Source organism: Clinocottus analis, unplaced genomic scaffold (genome assembly GCF_023055335.1).
Source record: "Clinocottus analis isolate CAN_PGR_092001 unplaced genomic scaffold, fCliAna1.0.p SCAF_23, whole genome shotgun sequence".
NCBI classification, from domain to species: Eukaryota; Metazoa; Chordata; class Actinopteri; order Perciformes; family Cottidae; genus Clinocottus; species Clinocottus analis.
In genome coordinates this window covers 2173388-2190336 of record NW_027175965.1, presented here as the reverse complement: position 1 = coordinate 2190336, position 16949 = coordinate 2173388, and the positions used below count along the sequence as shown (strand labels likewise).

At 44.8% G+C, this 16949-nt stretch overlaps 1 protein-coding gene across 1 annotated transcript; it reads right to left on the bottom strand.

Moving 5' to 3' along the window:
* Positions 1–662: 662 nt before the first annotated feature.
* LOC137793545 (PH domain leucine-rich repeat protein phosphatase 1-like) lies at positions 663–16659 on the bottom strand. Its single transcript, XM_068589777.1, has 17 exons — positions 14687–16659; positions 10968–11164; positions 10255–10380; positions 9977–10125; positions 8319–8465; positions 7624–7851; positions 7231–7433; positions 7067–7127; positions 6868–6963; positions 6220–6375; positions 5835–6035; positions 5221–5383; positions 4611–4741; positions 4383–4499; positions 3558–3752; positions 3192–3429; positions 663–2640 (listed from the first exon to the last, which is right to left on the bottom strand). Exons 1-17 carry the CDS (start codon positions 16284–16286, stop codon positions 1420–1422), a joined length of 5229 nt encoding a protein of 1742 aa, XP_068445878.1. The 5' UTR covers positions 16287–16659; the 3' UTR covers positions 663–1419.
* Positions 16660–16949: the final 290 nt, after the last annotated feature.

The window sequence follows — 16949 nt, the reverse complement described above, 5'->3', positions numbered from 1 at the left end:
TAAGATCTTTAAAAGGGGGAAGTTCTCCCAATTTACAAACACATTTTTAATGGTGCAGTTTAAGTATTGATATAGTATATGATATATCCTCTAAGATTTCTGCTGCCAATCAAATTCAATAAAAGTGAACACAATAGTTGCATTAATGATCTATGTAAAGCTGAAATTATTAGTCACTAGTCCACTAATCATGTCAAGAAAAAACACCAAACATTATCGTGTTCCAGCTTCTCAATTATAATTGGGAGGGAAATTAACCCCAAATTTAATGCTAACTATTTTCTTTATTGTTTGGTTTTAAAAAAATGACACTAAAGTAGAAGGAAAATGCTCATCACAATTTCCTTAAACTCAAGCTGATGTCTCCATATAACTTGTTTCGTTACCACTGCTCTAAATTCACAAGCAGTTGAACCAGGCCAGCTCTTTGGGATTATCCGGCATTGTTTTAGAAAAATCATGTGATGGTTCAATGTCAGAAAGCACATATTTGTAATTCTTGTCAAATAAAACCCAAAACTATCTGCATGGCCAGATACTATTACATACTGATGATACTTTTAAACTAATCCTTTATAAGCTCTTGGCATACAAAAGGCAAAGTATCATAAAATGTGTGTATCCTTTATAAGAAGTCAGTCAACACGTTGAGGTTATCTGAATACTTTAATTTATTATATAGTAAAAGTAGCTCTCTTGTGCGTTTCGCCATTATCAATATATCAAGACGTCTGTAACACTGTTCTGAGAACATTCATTGAGCTGGTCGTCCTGTAGGACCCCCCCTCCCACACCCTTCCTTTAGCATTTACTCAGCACTGCAGCACCACGCCGAACTCTGCACTCAACCCCGAGAGCAGAAACCTGGAATATCCGCCTTTTGAAATAATCATCTTTTCTCTCAGAGAATATTAGTATGCTTCAGTGACTAGGTCACTTTAAAAGTATTAAACTCCTAGGAGTTAGTTTAACAGTTCTAACTCCAACAACTGTAAGGCCGACAGCTGCGACAAACAGGAGAAACGTCTGCTACAAGAACAAGAACGGTCCATATCTCAAAAGTACCACTTAACATAGAATGAATCTCAAAAGTTGAATAAAAAAAAAAAACATTCAAAGTGTTCTTCAAATTAAAGATGGATTAGATGTGAAGGTTTAGTCAACATAGAGTGTTATAAAAATTGCATTGCGTTTTAAGGGGGATAGAGTAAACAGTAAAAAAATTAAGTAAATAACAAAAAGCCATACCAAAACACAGTTTCTGTGGTCCAGAAGCATGTACAGAAAAACTCTGAGGATTTTGGAGGGAGTGGTACAACTCAACGCAGTGCACAGCATCAAGACAGACAGTCTAGTTTCCACAGTTCTCCATCGGAAATCCTGGATGAGAAGTTGACGCCAGATTTTGTAGAGCAGAAGTTAAAGGGGTGTGACAAAATAGTCTGCAGGCTTCTGGTAGTTGTGTGCTGGCTGGTTGTGTGTTTGAATTTGTTGCTGCTGCTGTTGTTGCTGCTGCTGTTGTTGTTGTTGTTGTTGCTGCTGTTGTTGTTGCTGCTGCTGTTGTTGTTGGATGATCTGCCGGACTTCCTCCTCCAGCTCTGGCGGGATGATGAGCTGGTCATCGGGGTCTGGCTGGGCAGGAGCGTTGAAGTAGCCCCCCTGCTTCCTGACGGGGGCGTCGCCCGCCTCCTCTATGAGGTCCTGGTTCCTCCCCTGGCAGGCCACGGAGCCGTTGGCTCGAGCCCTGCGGCCCAGAGTCCCCGACTGACCCTCCCCGCTGAGACAGGGAGAAGAGGGAGGGACTGGGGAGGGAGACGTGGAGGAGAACGGAAGAGGCGAAGGCTCGTGACGCGAGGCGACAGCAGGGGGGGTGTTTGCGCTCGACTGAGCGCGAGTGTGCGTTTGGGGGGCGGGGCCGTCGTGGCGGTGCAGACAGTGGACATCGGCCTCCACCTCGACGCGGCTGCCGTTGGAGAAAACGCCAGCGATGGGCTCCTCGTCCTCGCTGTCGACTCCGTTGTCAGACAGAGCGCCAGAGAACTGTCTGTGGAAGTTCCCGACTCCACAGGCGGGCCTCCGCAGGCCGGCTCGCCCCAGCACATTCAGGGGACACGCAAGGGGCTCGGTCTGAGGCGGCGGCTCCTCTGAGGACGCCGTGGACCCCACCTCGCTGCTCATCTCGGACGTGCTGAACTCGCTGCTCATCTCGCTTACCGTGCCTGAAGAGGTCGGGGGCAGCGGTATGCCGCCGACGTCGCCGCTTGCCGAGTAGGGGTGTGTGCTGGCGTGCGTGCCCAGGCCGGGACTGGGAGGGGGAGGCGGCGGCTCGCAGAAACAGCAGCAGTCCTCTGTGATACTGAGCTGGACGACAACGGCGCTGAGGCTGTCGGAGCAGCCGTAGCTCTGAGCTAGAGTCACCAGCTTCTTCGCGGCGGCCAGAGCGTCCGGCACATTCCTGACCGCCTCCACCGCCTCGCCAGGAGACAACATGTTCCACAAGCCCCGGCTGCCCAAGAGAAAGAACTCATCCTGCGGGGTGAGCGTCACTGTGGAGACGTGAGGTCTGGGGGTCACAGATGGGCACAGGAAGGAGTAGCCCATAATTCTGGTGGAATCAGTTACACCACTGACTTTGTTATCCTGCGGAAGAGAAGGAGAAAGCGGCCGTTATGTAATTTTTGCAGACAAAACCTCAAATGGACACATTAGGCCTGCAACTAATGAAATAAATTCACCTATTTTAGTGCATTTTGGTCATCAATCAATTGTTTCAGTATAAACTAAAAATGCCACGTTTTATTTGTAATTTGTTTCCCGCTTTTTGTACCATTGGTCAAACTGAATTTAGAGACTCTGGGACATTCAACGGCATACTCTTTAATCAATTACTTTAGTGTATCGAATGTCCAGGAATAGTTAAAGTGAAGTTAATTAGTTGCAGCCATAATCTATTCCTGAACTGAATTCATGAATTTTTAATAAAAAGTATATTTTATCAAACAGTAATAAAAAAACCTCATAATTCCTTAGAGAACCAGGCAAAGTATTCAAATGATCTTAAAAATCCCCAAAATTTTAATTTAGAAAAATATAACACAGAAGAACGACAAATTGGCACATTTGAGGCTGGAAACAGGGAAATAAAGAATCCACTGCTCATACTTCCTTTAAGTACAGGAGTTTGTCCGTACCTCGGTGATGATGGAGTTATACAGCCGGACCCTCTGGTACTCTGGCAGCTCTTTGACGGTGTGTGTGGTGGAAAGTTGCATAGCTTTACCGTCGCGGCACAAAACAGCCTGGCATCTGCCGACATTGGCGGCCTTCAGGGTGAAGCAGCCGCCGTGCTCACCGGGAGCCACCGGGTCGTGTCTGATGTGACACAAAGCGGCTGAACCCCCCATCCTCTGGCCTGCTGTGCCCAGTTTCCTGCATGAGAGCAACACACAAAGACGGTTAGCAAAGGGAGTGTGCCTGTTCGGCACTGCGATAAACAGTGGCAGAATTCGGGGTCATTGTGTTACTTCTGTGTTCAAGGAATTGAGCTGCGCGTCTACCGTTGCATGGTGAGAAAAGTGTTGGTCATGTAATCTTCCTGCCTCTGGCCCCTGTGAAGCTCCTCTGCTAGCACGTCTCCCATGGTGCACTGCAGCAAGTAAGGCACCTCGACGTTCTTGTCTCCGTCAAAAACTCCATACAGAGCTTCACGGATCCCACAGAAGCTGTCGAGAGCCAGAGCTGCGACACACAGCCTGGGAACAACAGGAACATCGTTATTCATAGGAAATAGTCCAAGAAATATAGCTCAACATCCCGGCCTGCTCACACTGCAGTGACTTTCACCGCAGGCTAAAAAATGTGGAATCTTGTTAATTACATTTTAAACCTTTGAGGCTTTGCTATATGTATGTTGTGTATTTTCTGATCAAACTTCACATTCTCACAGGACAATAGATCAGGATCCTGAAAACATATCTGCACCAAAACCGATGTGCAGACTGGAAGTGTTTAAAGCTTTGCTGTCCAAGCTAAAAACTATCTTGCGTTAACCGTTTAGATGCAACACAGTCAGCTGCGTCAGTGCTTTTTTAACAAAACATTTGTTAAATGTAGATTTAAATTAATTGCCGTTTAAATCAGGATATGCTTGTGTTGGACAATTTTCATTCCACAACTATCGTTATTCTATTTCAGTGTTTATTCTGAAAGCACATTGTACCTGTGTGGTTTGGAAAAGTGCAAAATAATCTAAATTACGTTGACTCACTACTTAATTATGTTCCTATAGATTTTGAGCGATCAATAAAAATGCATTAATTCAAAAGGAAAAGACGGCAGTGAGAAGATAGATAGAAACAGAAATAAATGGGGGGAGGACTGACTTGTTTTTGACTCCAGAAGCTTCGGTGTAGCCGTGGCTCCAGACTGCAGGAGCCCCGTGGCTCTCACTCACACACGGAGCTGAATGGGATGGATCGACCCTGAAACATTTGATATTACTGCAAAGAGGAGAAATAAAAAAAAGATCATGAATCAATGAAGGAAATATATTTTCCATAGATTATTTATTATCATTATTATTGCAAATGCAGGATCTTTCCGGTTCGTACTTGAGAAGCTCCAGGCTCTTGTGGTCCAGGTTGAGGCGAGGATTGCCTGTGAGGTCCAGCTCCTGAAGCTTCTGAGGAAGAGTCTCTGGCAGAGTGACCTCAGTGAGCTCGTTGCAGCTCAAGTCGACAAACTGAGGGGGGGAGGGGAGAGTGAGCAAGAGAGAGCGAGAGCGAGAGAGACAGTTCACCTTGCTACTTACAAATTTATTTGTCCTTTTTGCAAGGGTTCTGTTCGTTTTTTTAGACCAAGGAGTTTCTTGCATCAATACAGAGTTATGACACATCTACGAGTGTATGATATTGTTTGCATGCACGCACGCACGCACGCACGCACGCACGCACGCACGCACGCACGCACGCACACGCACACACAAAAAGATTAGGAAGTCACTTGGAGATTACAAAGGATTTCTAGATCTGGCCCACACACAGGTAGAGGAGGAGATAAAAAGGGGAAAGAAGGCATCTCAGAAGAATGTGCTGACCTTTACCCTTTTTTACCCAAACAAATTCTACGACGGCTTATACTGATCTGCCTGATAACAGTTTATGTGGGGATGTGTGTCTACTATGAAAAACTAAACAAAATAACTGCGTATATCAGACTAACCTTGATCTCGGGCAGCTGGAGCACCTCAGGGAACGTGTTGATGCAGTTGGAGTGGGCGGAGAGTGTGTGCATACGCTGACAGCTGAGGATGGTGGTGGGCACAGCCCTTAGTCTGTTGCCGCTCAGGTCCAGCTCCTCCAGCTGCTCCAGTCGTGCCAGTTTGCTGCAGGAGGCGGAGGTACGCATCAGAGCCCTAGCACTGCAAACGTTATTTTTGGGAACCGCATTTATCAAATTCATCTCTCTTGTGACCTGAACCTGATTCTGAAGCGAGGCACTTCACTGTGTTTGTTAGGATTAGCTCATAAAAGCAATGGATTGTGAGTTCAAGTCAGCTTAGGGTGGGCATACACACCAACAATTAGGTCCACACAATGGGGTGATGTTCTGCAACCTATCCAGAGCCAGCGGTCGCTTTAAATATCAGTGAGTTTTGGGACGCTAAACCTTCAAAACTACACTTTATATAACTCTACTGAAACGCTTCAGAAGGTGACTGTTGTATTATTTAAATGTGTCCTTCAATGCAGAAAAGGTACAATGCATACTTTAATGTAGTACATTGGTTTATTTTTTTTGCAAGCTCAGTTCATGTTGAGTCCTGTTTTTTTTACCTGGCAGTGAAGGTCTGCAGCTGGTTGTAGGCCAGATGAAGCACCCTGAGGTGACTGTGTCCAGTCAGCAGAGGTACACACTTGTCAGTCAAGCTGTTATTAGTCACATAGAGCTCCTCCAGGCTGCTGAAGCTATCCTCTGATAGGCTGGCCGCAGGGATGTTGTCCAGCTTATTGGCTGACACATTTACGTATCTCAAGCTGTGATGAAATCCCAAAAGAGAATACAAATTCAGCACATAAACAAATTATTTATTTAAAAAAACAATGCAGTTGTGAAAGGATAAAGCAGAGAAAGAAAAGATCCCAAGAAGTTCAAGAGAAATAAAACAAGGAAAAAATAAATAGGGAGAGAAAAAGAACATAGACGTGTTGTTGACTTCACCTCTGGGCTTTGATGAACAGGTTGTGTGGGAGCTCTGTCAGATGGTTGTGTTGGAGGTCCAGGACCTCCAGCTGTGATCTCTCCAGCCTCTCAGCCAGCCGACACAAGTCGTTCCAGCCCACTAGCAGTTTTCTAAGGCTCCCACTGGATAGCAGCCTACATGACACACAAACAACACAGCGAGCTCAGTTCCTCTGTGTGTACCGTAACGCTGTCAGTGTGAACGTAGTTTTAGCCTGATGAGAGCGGGCCACTTGTGGTACAGTGACACAATTTTTCACTTTGAAAAGTTTAACTCTTGAATCATGGTTTGCTGGAGGAGTGCGTGACCTTGAGTTGGAATTGCATTGGTGCTTCATGAAGCCTGTAAGTGGACCACTGTCATCATACAGGTTTGAGGAGCTAGGAAATGATCTTTTATTTATTCATTGTTAATTTTTAGCAATTTAAACTAATTGTACCAGAGTTAAAAGCTAATTTGCATTTGTATTCCTGGGAAGGTAGAAAGAAGACAACAGAGCTTTATGTGTGTGATTGCAAGCTGTGTATTTGATATTTGCTGAAATAAACTTTTACAAGCACATGCCCACCCCAATTATATTGTGTGAAAAAGTTGTTTATGAAACAGGTGTTTTTTGTATTACTTACTGAATAGGCAGCTCTGTAACAGAATTGTGGTTGATGTCCAACACTTCCAGCCTGCTGCTCTCACACACCCAGCTAGGGACACATCCCAGCTTGTTCCTTTAAATACACACAGACACACACAAAACAGTCAGCACCCAGCTTACATAGCCTTCTTTTCCACACAGTAAATAGTACAGTTAGATATTCATAGTCTTCATACCAAGACAAATCCAGAACAGACAGATTCTCTGGCACTGGCTGCACCTCCAGCAGCTTCAGCTCTACAAAAACAACATGCATAATTCTTTATAATCTGCATTTGAATGTATATATAAGCTCCAGACATTCTCTGTTAAGCATACAGCACATAATAAATGTTAGTACCATTGTGTGCCGCGTAAAGGCTCTTGAGGGCGTGGCCATTGACTCTGAGGAGGGAGAGAGAGTTTCTGTCGCAGCGGAGGAGCTCCAGCTTACAAAGACACCGAACATCCAGCTCCTGTAACCCTGTGTCCCTTAGGTCTAACTGGACAATGTGGACAAGCTGCTCCGAGTCGCCAACTGTCACTTTTTGAAGCTGGTTCAGCCTGGACAAGAAAAAAATGAACAAAGGGAAAGAGGTAAGAAGGAATCTGTGTTAAGATTTCTAAATCAAAACAGGTTGTAATGCAAAAACAGAGATTTTTTATTTCTCAGCATCTTGTTTTTTTTTCTCAAATGAGCTTTGTTCCAGTGTTGTATCTAAAAACATCAATAACTTTGTGTGGATGTGTTTACCTGAGATCTATGTGGTGAGCAGGCAGCCACTGCAGTGCTGCCAAGTCCAGGACAGAGAGCTGGTTCCCTGCCAGACAGAGTCTCTCCAAGCCTCTGAGTTTCTCTAGGATGGGGGGCACGCAGCTGAAACAATTGAAGGACAAGCCGAGGTAGGTCAGGCCATCCAGAGAGCCCAGCTCCGCAGGCAGAGAACCCAGGAAGTTACCATCCAGGAGAAGAGTCTGGAGGCTGGACAAAACAACACGACAAGAGAATTTAAAAAATAGTGCCCTGCACTAATCTGCATCTATGCTTAAAAAATATCCATGAAACACACGATAAAAGTCCTCCAAAATGTTAAATGTTGTAGAGGGACATTTCTTGCATCGGAAGACATATAAACCGTACATAACCACGCACAATTTGCTGCTGCACACAATAATGGAGGCTTTGACCCCAAATTCCCTGTTATGCGGAGACAGCATCAGCATGACTCTGCACTCTGATCACCAGCACAAAACCTCTCCACCGCCAGGACAGAAGTCTGGTGCACAGCCAGTTGTTCACTTAATACAGTATGCCAGCAAAGCACAGCTCCCTGAGGATACATTCAGTTCGTGGGCAAATACCTGGCAAATTGTCATCATCATTATTAACACCATTATCATTAATAGCCGAAGCCAAGAGGTCATCATTCTTCCATTCAGCGCACTTACTTGTGCATGGTTCCTACTTCAGCGGGCAGAGACGAGAGACGGTTTCCAGACAAGTTTAGCTCTGTAAGCGAGGTGATGTCGCACAAGGCCATGGGGAAGTCTGACAGCGTGTTATTTGACAGACCGAGGCTTCTCAGTTTACAAAACCTAGAGAGGGGGTTAGAGAGAAAAAGGGTCGATGGGGGGCACAGGAAGGAAAGGGCAGAAGGAGACGGACAAAGGCATTAATCTCAATGTGCTATAATCAGACTGAGTTTGAACAAAAATAAACAGTGAAAAGCTCTTTTAGTTGCATGAAAACCTGTCTCATAAACAAGGAAAATTACAGGAGGAAGCCTGCACAAGGTCTCAAGGAAACAGCCCCATAGCACGAAAAGAACATACTATTTGAAGCTAAATGTTTACACAACTAAAATATTTCACAATAACAATGCAGCATGTGGTTCAGGTAGGTGTGTGTGTGTGTGTGTGTGTGTGTGTGTGTGTGTGTGTGTGTGTGTGTGTGTGTGTGTGTGTCTTTCTTTCTTTCCTGGGCTATCTGAATCCAGTTCACAGAGGGGTCTGAGTGAAAGCCAGGGCCAGGCCCATGTCCTTCCCAGGGAAAGTCACAGGCACAAAACCGGAAAAACACATTCCTCAAAACACCGCCTGGGAAACATGTGTTTATGAAAGAACAATGGCAGTGTATATACAGTACAAATGTAATCTTCACTTGAGTATCTATGAAGAAGCCAAAATAAGAGAGACATACATTGCAGCTAGTTAAATATTTGATCAGAAGCCTAAACTTAAGGAAGAAAAGATTTGGGAACACGCACCAAGGGTTGCACTGCGTCTTTTCAGCTAATAAAAAATATATACGGTTAGATGTTTACCTAATTGCTATATAACTTTTAATTATCTCAGTGCCATATTACTAGGCATTTAACTTAATCTGAAAACAAATAACATTATGTGGCGTCATTAAACAGGAGATGCAGTCCTGTTATAAAGTAAAATTAGGAGACTGAGGAAGCCTAGCCATATTTTATAGTCAAAACATAACATCAGTCCTCTCTTACTGCCATATATGGCATTAATATGCAGAAACAGGCACACTTCATTTTTCAACGACAAGTCTGTTTATTTTCTGGTTGACAAATACTGTGACAAGATCAGAACCAACACTAAACTAATCCTGCAAACAAGTGCTAAACCCACACCGAGCTGTGTTTAAAGATGTACATCTTTAGGAAGAGCCAGTGGGCTTTGGGTTCAGAGCTAGAGACACTGTTGGGAACTCAAAAATATTCGAGGGAGGGACGGACTAGCGCATTGCAAGTTCTAGCCTTTCCACGGGATCTCAAGCCTTGTGCTTTACATATGACAGAGCACAGAGTTTCAAAGTTCCACTGCCAATCGAATTTGTTCAGGGATTGCAATCTATAACTTCTTTGCTAAATTCTACCAAATCCTACACACCGGCTCTTTTGGTATTTTGACGGGGCATTTAACTCACAGCCATTGACTAAGGCAAGGGAATACACACACAGTCTTAGACTGAAAATGACGTTGCTCGACAAGACTGCGACATCACCGACCAATTTAACAAGACCTCTCATTACTCTGGTACTATTACTTATGGTGGTAGACTGAGTTGGAGCGTTGGTGAAACTCACCTGGTGAGTGCTGGAACACCTTTGTGCAGGGACATGAAGTTGTTTTTGAGATTGAGATGTGTAAGGTCCTGGCTGTAAAAGAGCTGAACAGGCAGCTCTTCCAAGCTGCAGCCTGACAGGTCAACTGAGTTCACCCTTTGGGATGCAATCTGACAGAAGGGGGGAGGAGGAGGAGGAGGACAGGACAACATGATGAAGAACAAGAGGCGTTAAAGAAAGTCAAGATAAATCAGCCCAAATAATGTATTATGAAAGCAAAGAGGGAACACTTTAAGTACCTTTGAGGCCGTCCTTTGCCAGCGGAGGTGCTCTGTATACGAGTCGTAGCTGATGTAGTAGGTCTGACTCTGAGGACCAGCTGAGCTGAACGCCAGACAGTGGCTGTGTCTCCTCACTTCCTCCACCTAAAAAATAGGCCATATTTTAGTTTCCTTGAAACATTTTCTTCAAACCAACCTATGTCTAGCTAACTTAATGACAGAGATATAAAAAAAAGATTACACATTTCCCATCACTGACACTTGTATTTTTATCAGAAATTCTTTAAAATCTCTTTTGGAAATGGCCGGCACTACACATATCTGCTGTACAGGTGTGATGTAAACACATAAGGGACTTACAACGATAACCAACAGATAAAGTAATTTACTCTATGATTATCCTGCACTGATTAAATGTCAAACAAAACTATTAACAAGTTGTGTGTCAACTATTTGTTGGCTAGGTGCAGTGCTTTCCGGGACCCTTCGTCATTCCTTTTACATTACGGTGTTTGTATGGTTTACACAAACAAGACACAGCATGTTAATTGGAGAGCTTTGCTGGGAAATATATTTCGTGAGATCCGGGCTACCGGTTTCACAGTTTCCACTGTTAACACTAAGGTAACTGTCTGATTGCTCAAGCTTTATATTTCCTGTAAAGATATGAGACATGACAGCCAGAACACTGGTCAATCAAGTTTAAGACATGACAACACTTCAGAAAGTACCTTTCCTCCGATGAGAGGGAGGATGTGCATCTTGCCGGTGTGGGCGTGTTTCACAGATGAGACAATGAGGCAGGTTCCACTCAGTGTTACCTGCCGCTTCGACCAGCGGTTCACTGGCAGAGCCAGCTTCCCTTTTCGCACGTTGAACACCCCAGAAATCTGCACACGCTCAGAACCACCCACACTTCGTGGCTTGCCTGGAGAGAGAAAGAGAGATAACTTTGTTACATGAGATTAAAAGAGATTGCTGATGAATATGAGTGTTGTGCTCTGCTCTCTATACACCCTGATTTGATTTGTTTTTATAATGGCCTTTTTGGACAACAGAACATGTTATTTTTAGCCAGCTGGGATTTTGTGAATCAACTCTCACACACAGGGTTTCTCTTTCAGAAAATGAGTATGACAGAAAGCTATGTGGTTATGTAACTGAATTGTAGCGGATAGCCTGTGGGTTGAGTGTGTGAGCAGTCACTCAAGCGTGAGTTGTTACATTAACCCCTTGCTGACACTAAACGCAGCCACAGTTCAGTTACAATCACAGGGCAAACCAGGGGATTGGCCAGAAACCGGTTTGGCATTCCCGTGCTGGGAGTTTGAACAGAGGGAAACCAACTATAAACTGGTTTATAGTGGATACTTTCACTATGAAGACCAGAGAACAAGAGAAAAGGGAGACACATGCGGAGTCTGACCCAATGAGTGGCCTGAAATCAGATTAGTCGTTATGCAACATCTTATAACACCAGCACCTTGATCGTCACTGGTGCCTCCTCCAGTGACGAGCCAACTCCAAACTTTGGATGAAGAGTTTTGTTTAGTTATTCTTTGAACAAATAGCTCAAGACTTAAATCAGAGGTTCAACAATGTTAGACACTATTCATTTCATGCAAAGTTCCTGTACAGTTGCATGTTTTGAACAACATTCAACATTTCAAAACTTGTGAATGCCCCAAAGAAAGGTTTCTGCAAAAAGTCAACGAAATTAAGATATAACAAAGACAGCAATAAAATAATTTGAAAACCCAACCCTACTCTTGGACTTTTATAAAAATGTTATGAACAAGCAGCTCCATTTAACACAATCTAAATTCTGACATCTTTTTTTTTTTTTTTTTTTAACAACTACATGCTAAAGACCAAATATACAGATCCCAAAAAAAAAAAAGATATTGACAATTTTGGCTCTTAAAATATTCACGACAACGACTCTGTACATTATTAAATTACCTGTTAATTATTTCTTTATTGATCAATTCATCACTGCCAATATGAAAAGGCCAGAAAATGGTAAAACACACTTAATATATGTATTCACGATTGCTGCTAAATTTCTGTCGATCAACTAATGGTTTCAGCTCAGATGACTGCTGTCCATATTTAGCAGCTTTTTAAAATATATTTCTGGATAAAGAATCATCCTATATGAAAAATGTTCCTATTGTTTGTTCTTTATGTACCCTCGGTTCGAACAGGGAGTCCTCACAGTGCAGACAGTCAATAAATACAAATAAAGTTATGATGGAAGCCACTGAAGGAGAATTCATGATAAACATAGCTCTGGTTACAAGGGCAATCAAGTCTCATGATATTTGATTCCCATTTAGTCAAAGCCTCGCTATGTATTTCCTTGCATTATTAATGTGTAATGAAACCAGTTTACATCATATGGTGTCTTCTACCTCAATTGCTCAAATGCATAAAGCTTGTGATTGGATGAATGTGACGTTAACTTACTGATGTAACAGATCAACGTCCTTCCATCAAACCCGCACAACTTTAAACTAAACAATAATGTGGAATGTGTCTTGTGTGGGTCCGTCCTTCCCTGCGCTGTACAGGCGTCAGACGAGTGTGTTAATGTATACTCATTCATGCCCTTTCCTTCCGTCTATTTCTCCGACTGGGTAACATCCTGTCTCTTGTCAAGCTACAAATGGCCATTTCCTGTTCATGCAACGCCTTTTTGTGTGTAAATTTTGTCCCTGACACGCTCAGTGTCCTTAAGTGCACCAAGTGTCTGAAAATGTCTCTCCAAGTTACTGAGCAGCAGTTACAAGACTGCTCTTTGGATTTCAGCTTCATCTGAACCAGTATCTTGGTTCCCCCCGAAAAAATATTGTATGGTGTTGCAATGGCCACACCACAAGGACACAATTAGAAGTGACCTCTGGGTAGTGCAGTTCTGAGCTGAAGAGGAGTCTGTCTCAGAGAGACCTGAAACACTGAGGGGGTGAAATCTGAGTTCCACTAAGGTCACTTTTCTCTTACCATCAGCACAGTGTGTGTGTGTGTGTGTGTGTGTGTGTGTGTGTGTGTGTGTGTGTGTGTGTGTGTGTGTGTGTGTGTGTGTGTGTGTGTGTGATGAGAAAGAGAATACTTCGTACTGTGCATTTTACCAGAGGGATTATGCAGAGTCAAACTCATTTGGCTCGAAACGTGAACAACAAATAATGAATTATGCTTACATCAGGAAGAATAGACATAATAACGAATAAAACTATTATTTTAAAACAGCCTGAAAATAAATAACTCAAAAGGGTTGCGAGTTAACTTTGTGTCATCTTTTAAAAAAGGCTCTGAAGACAAAATCAAAAAAGTAGGAACTTGTGGTCATTTTTTAACTCACTTTTCACACCACTTCATCTGTAATTGTGCCTATCAGGCCAGTAGCACTTCCACTTTCCTGACATACCAGCCTCTTGCTGCTTGTTTCACGGTCGAGTGTTGTCTGCAGTGGCTGGAAGGGGCCTCGCTTTTAGCGGCCTTACCCTACATCATGCTTTGTTTCTCTGTCATGCTACTGTGGGAGCCAAGAGTGGGGGGGTTTAGAGAAGGCAGGGGAATTTGCCCAGCTCTCGTAACATTTTCAGGAGAGAGGAAAGCCAGTTTTGTACTAAGTCTTGAGTATACCTCTAGAGTTTTGGAAAGTGTAGTAATTGTGTGTATTAAGGCGTGTTTCTTGTTGAAAAAAAAAAAAGGTAGAAGAAATTAAAAAACATGTTCTTGAATGCTCGTTAAAGTAGATTTAAGACGAGCACTTGAAACATTTCAAACAAAATTGTTAAATTAACTTAAACGTAAAACATATTTTCTGTTTCTTCCTCCATCATCCCACCATGTCTCTTTAGACCCACCATATTTGCTGATGGTGTGGAAAAACAAGGTCAAAAACAATATTGAGTTCTGCTAATCCCGTAAGAGATCATAGCTGTTTTTCCATCCTCTTACCCTGCTTGTCAGCAAAACAGTATCTTTATCAATAACAACAACATCCACAGAAGAGAAACAGAATCCACACCGCCTCATGATGGGCGTGCCCAAAGAGCACACCTGTTACCTCCAGATGTGTCTCCCTACAGGCCTACACACAGAGGGGTTGGGTGGGTTTACAGGCAAAACACTGGGTATTGTCCCACCGGGACAATTCAATACACTTGTTTAACAGTCTGACTGACCAAACACAATGACAGCACTCACGGGTACTCTGAAAATGGATGAACAATGAATGAGCAGGACCAAGCCGAGCACGACTAAAGTGGTGTGGTGTAACGAACAGCTAACGGCTCAGTGTAGTAATTGGAAAAGGAATGATTAAATTTTTTTTTTTTAAAAAGGCTTGCCTATCAAAAGCATACAGTACAAGCTTTGCGAATCATCACCCTCCTGTAAAATGTTTTGATTTTAGACTTTATACAACTTAAGACAAAGTACTCACCAAAGTAGAAGCGTATCAGGCAACCAACTTCTGGATTCATCCCCTCCCCCTGCACCCTCCATGGGTCGTCAAATCCCAGATTCGTAAAGTACTCATTAAACATCTGAAGAGGCTTCTCATCATCTCCCAGCCTCCGCACAGCTCCACCATGCAGCTGGACGAAGAGGGCCGGTGTGGGACTGGTGTTGATGGGCTCCGGCCATCCTCTGCTCCCCCCTGGGGGCTCCAAGTCCGACTGGGCAGATGCCTGGCTGGACAGGGGCCGAGTCTGAGAGCTGCTGGGGCATTTAGATGGCGGTTGGATTAAATTGGGGACGTCTACACCATCACCAGCTGCAACTACGGCATCCCCTGGTGTGGTTGTCGCTTGGGTGGAAGCGCAGCAGATGTCTGTGGTGGGCAGGTCCACTTGCTGATCTCCAGCGGAGCTGCAGGTTGGATGTGTCGGGGAAGAGGTGAGGTCTACTTCATCGGAGGAGCTCTCAAATGGGTCAGGTCCCTCAGTGGCACTGTCACCGGTTGGACTTAACACAGAGGAGTCTGTGCCTAAACCCAGCCCATCACTGAGCTCTGTGCTCCTGGGCCCACCTGGGCTGAAGTCTTCACAGGTGCTACTTTCCATGTCTGAACCAGAGTAGACCCCATAACAGTCTGCCACACTCAGGCTAAAATCCACGCCAATGTCATTCAGATAGACCTCTGATGAAGAGTTACTCCCTGTTTTATCATCCAACAAGTTTGAGGGCAGTTTAGTGTCAGTACAATGCTGTTTAGTATGTTCATTCTCCTCCACTTTAGGGTTTTTGACATCAACGCTGATTTCGTCAGAAAGTCCATTATTAGCTCTACAGTTATCGTTTAAGTCCACCAGAGCAGCAGTTTTGCAGTTCATTCTCAGCACGGCCCCAGCTTTGCTCCCTTGCAGCCGACTGGCAACCTCTGCAGCAGTGGTGTCCACCGTGCAGAGCACCGGCCGGGGGTAGGAGGGCGTGAGCCAGTCGTGAACGTGTATGCAGCCCCGCCGCAAGTCCGATCTCACCCAAGTCTTATCCGAGGCCTGGAGCTGCTTGGACTGCTTCTGCCGAAGAAAAGTCTTCCGGTCCAGGCTCAGGGTGCTCAGCGGCGAGGCGGAGGGAGCGGGGCTGGCCGCCTCGGCAGAGGACACGCCGGGCGCGCTGCCTGTCGGCGGAGCCCCCAGAGACAGATTCCTCTTGTGTCTCTGGCGCCTCTTGCTCAGCAGAGAGTTGACAGAAGTGGTGCTGTTGACGGATGTCAGGCTGTATATGCTGGCCGTCTTAACGGCGGGAATGCTCACGTTTTTGGCCGCGCCGCCGATAGCGTTGGCAACCTGGTTTTGATAGATCCCGTTCCTTATCGCGATCTGGAGCAGGGAGGTGGCTGCGAGTCCCTTCCCGAAGAGTTTCGCCTCCGCACCCCCGCTGTCATCCTCCCCGATGGAGGGTCTCTTCCCCGCAGACAGCGCCGTTAACGTCAAGCCGCTTGGCCTCGCAGAGTTACTGTCGCCGCTCGGCTCAAGTGGCCCCTGTGGCGCCGGAGAAGTTGAAAGCGCTCCGGGCTGGTTTTCCTTTACACTTTCCATCCTTGCGTTAGCAGTGCGAGCGGCGAAGCCAGTTAGCGCCAATTAGCTTAAGCCGCCCGCAGGTGAAGGCTCGCCTCTCGTTAGCTCGCAGTCGTTAGCTCTCTCCCTTGGCTACGCGCCCCAAATGTGTGTGTGTGTGTCTGTGTACGTTAGCTTCGCGTGCTAAAGTACCGTGCGGTTCGTCCAGAGAGTTGCTCCGCTACGTCGTCCCATTTCGCAGAACACCCGTTAGCTCGCGTCAGGGAGCTAACTGGCTGGTCGACATGAGAAATGCCTTTTTTCCTCCACCTAGTTACTCGCCATGGAAGCTAGCGCGAGAAGGCGCGACTGCAACTGTACAGACAGATGAGAGAGAGTGACGGTCAGCGGTACACCGTGGACAGGGCGGGGTCTCATTGGATATGAATTATGACACATTTGCGTGCTCCCGAAAGCTCGTAATTTGCAATACCATGCACGCAATTTGACTTCTCGGCGTGGCTGACGTAAAACTAAACAACTATTATCCGTAATGTTTATTATTTATTCAAGAGTGCAAGGAAACTGACGCTAAATTCAGGAGTATTAGTCAGCAATGGATGGAGTAGTTTACTCACATAATTCTTATACAGTAAATGCTCTGTACCCTGTGGTAATATATTTTGCAAAAAGTCTTAATTCGTA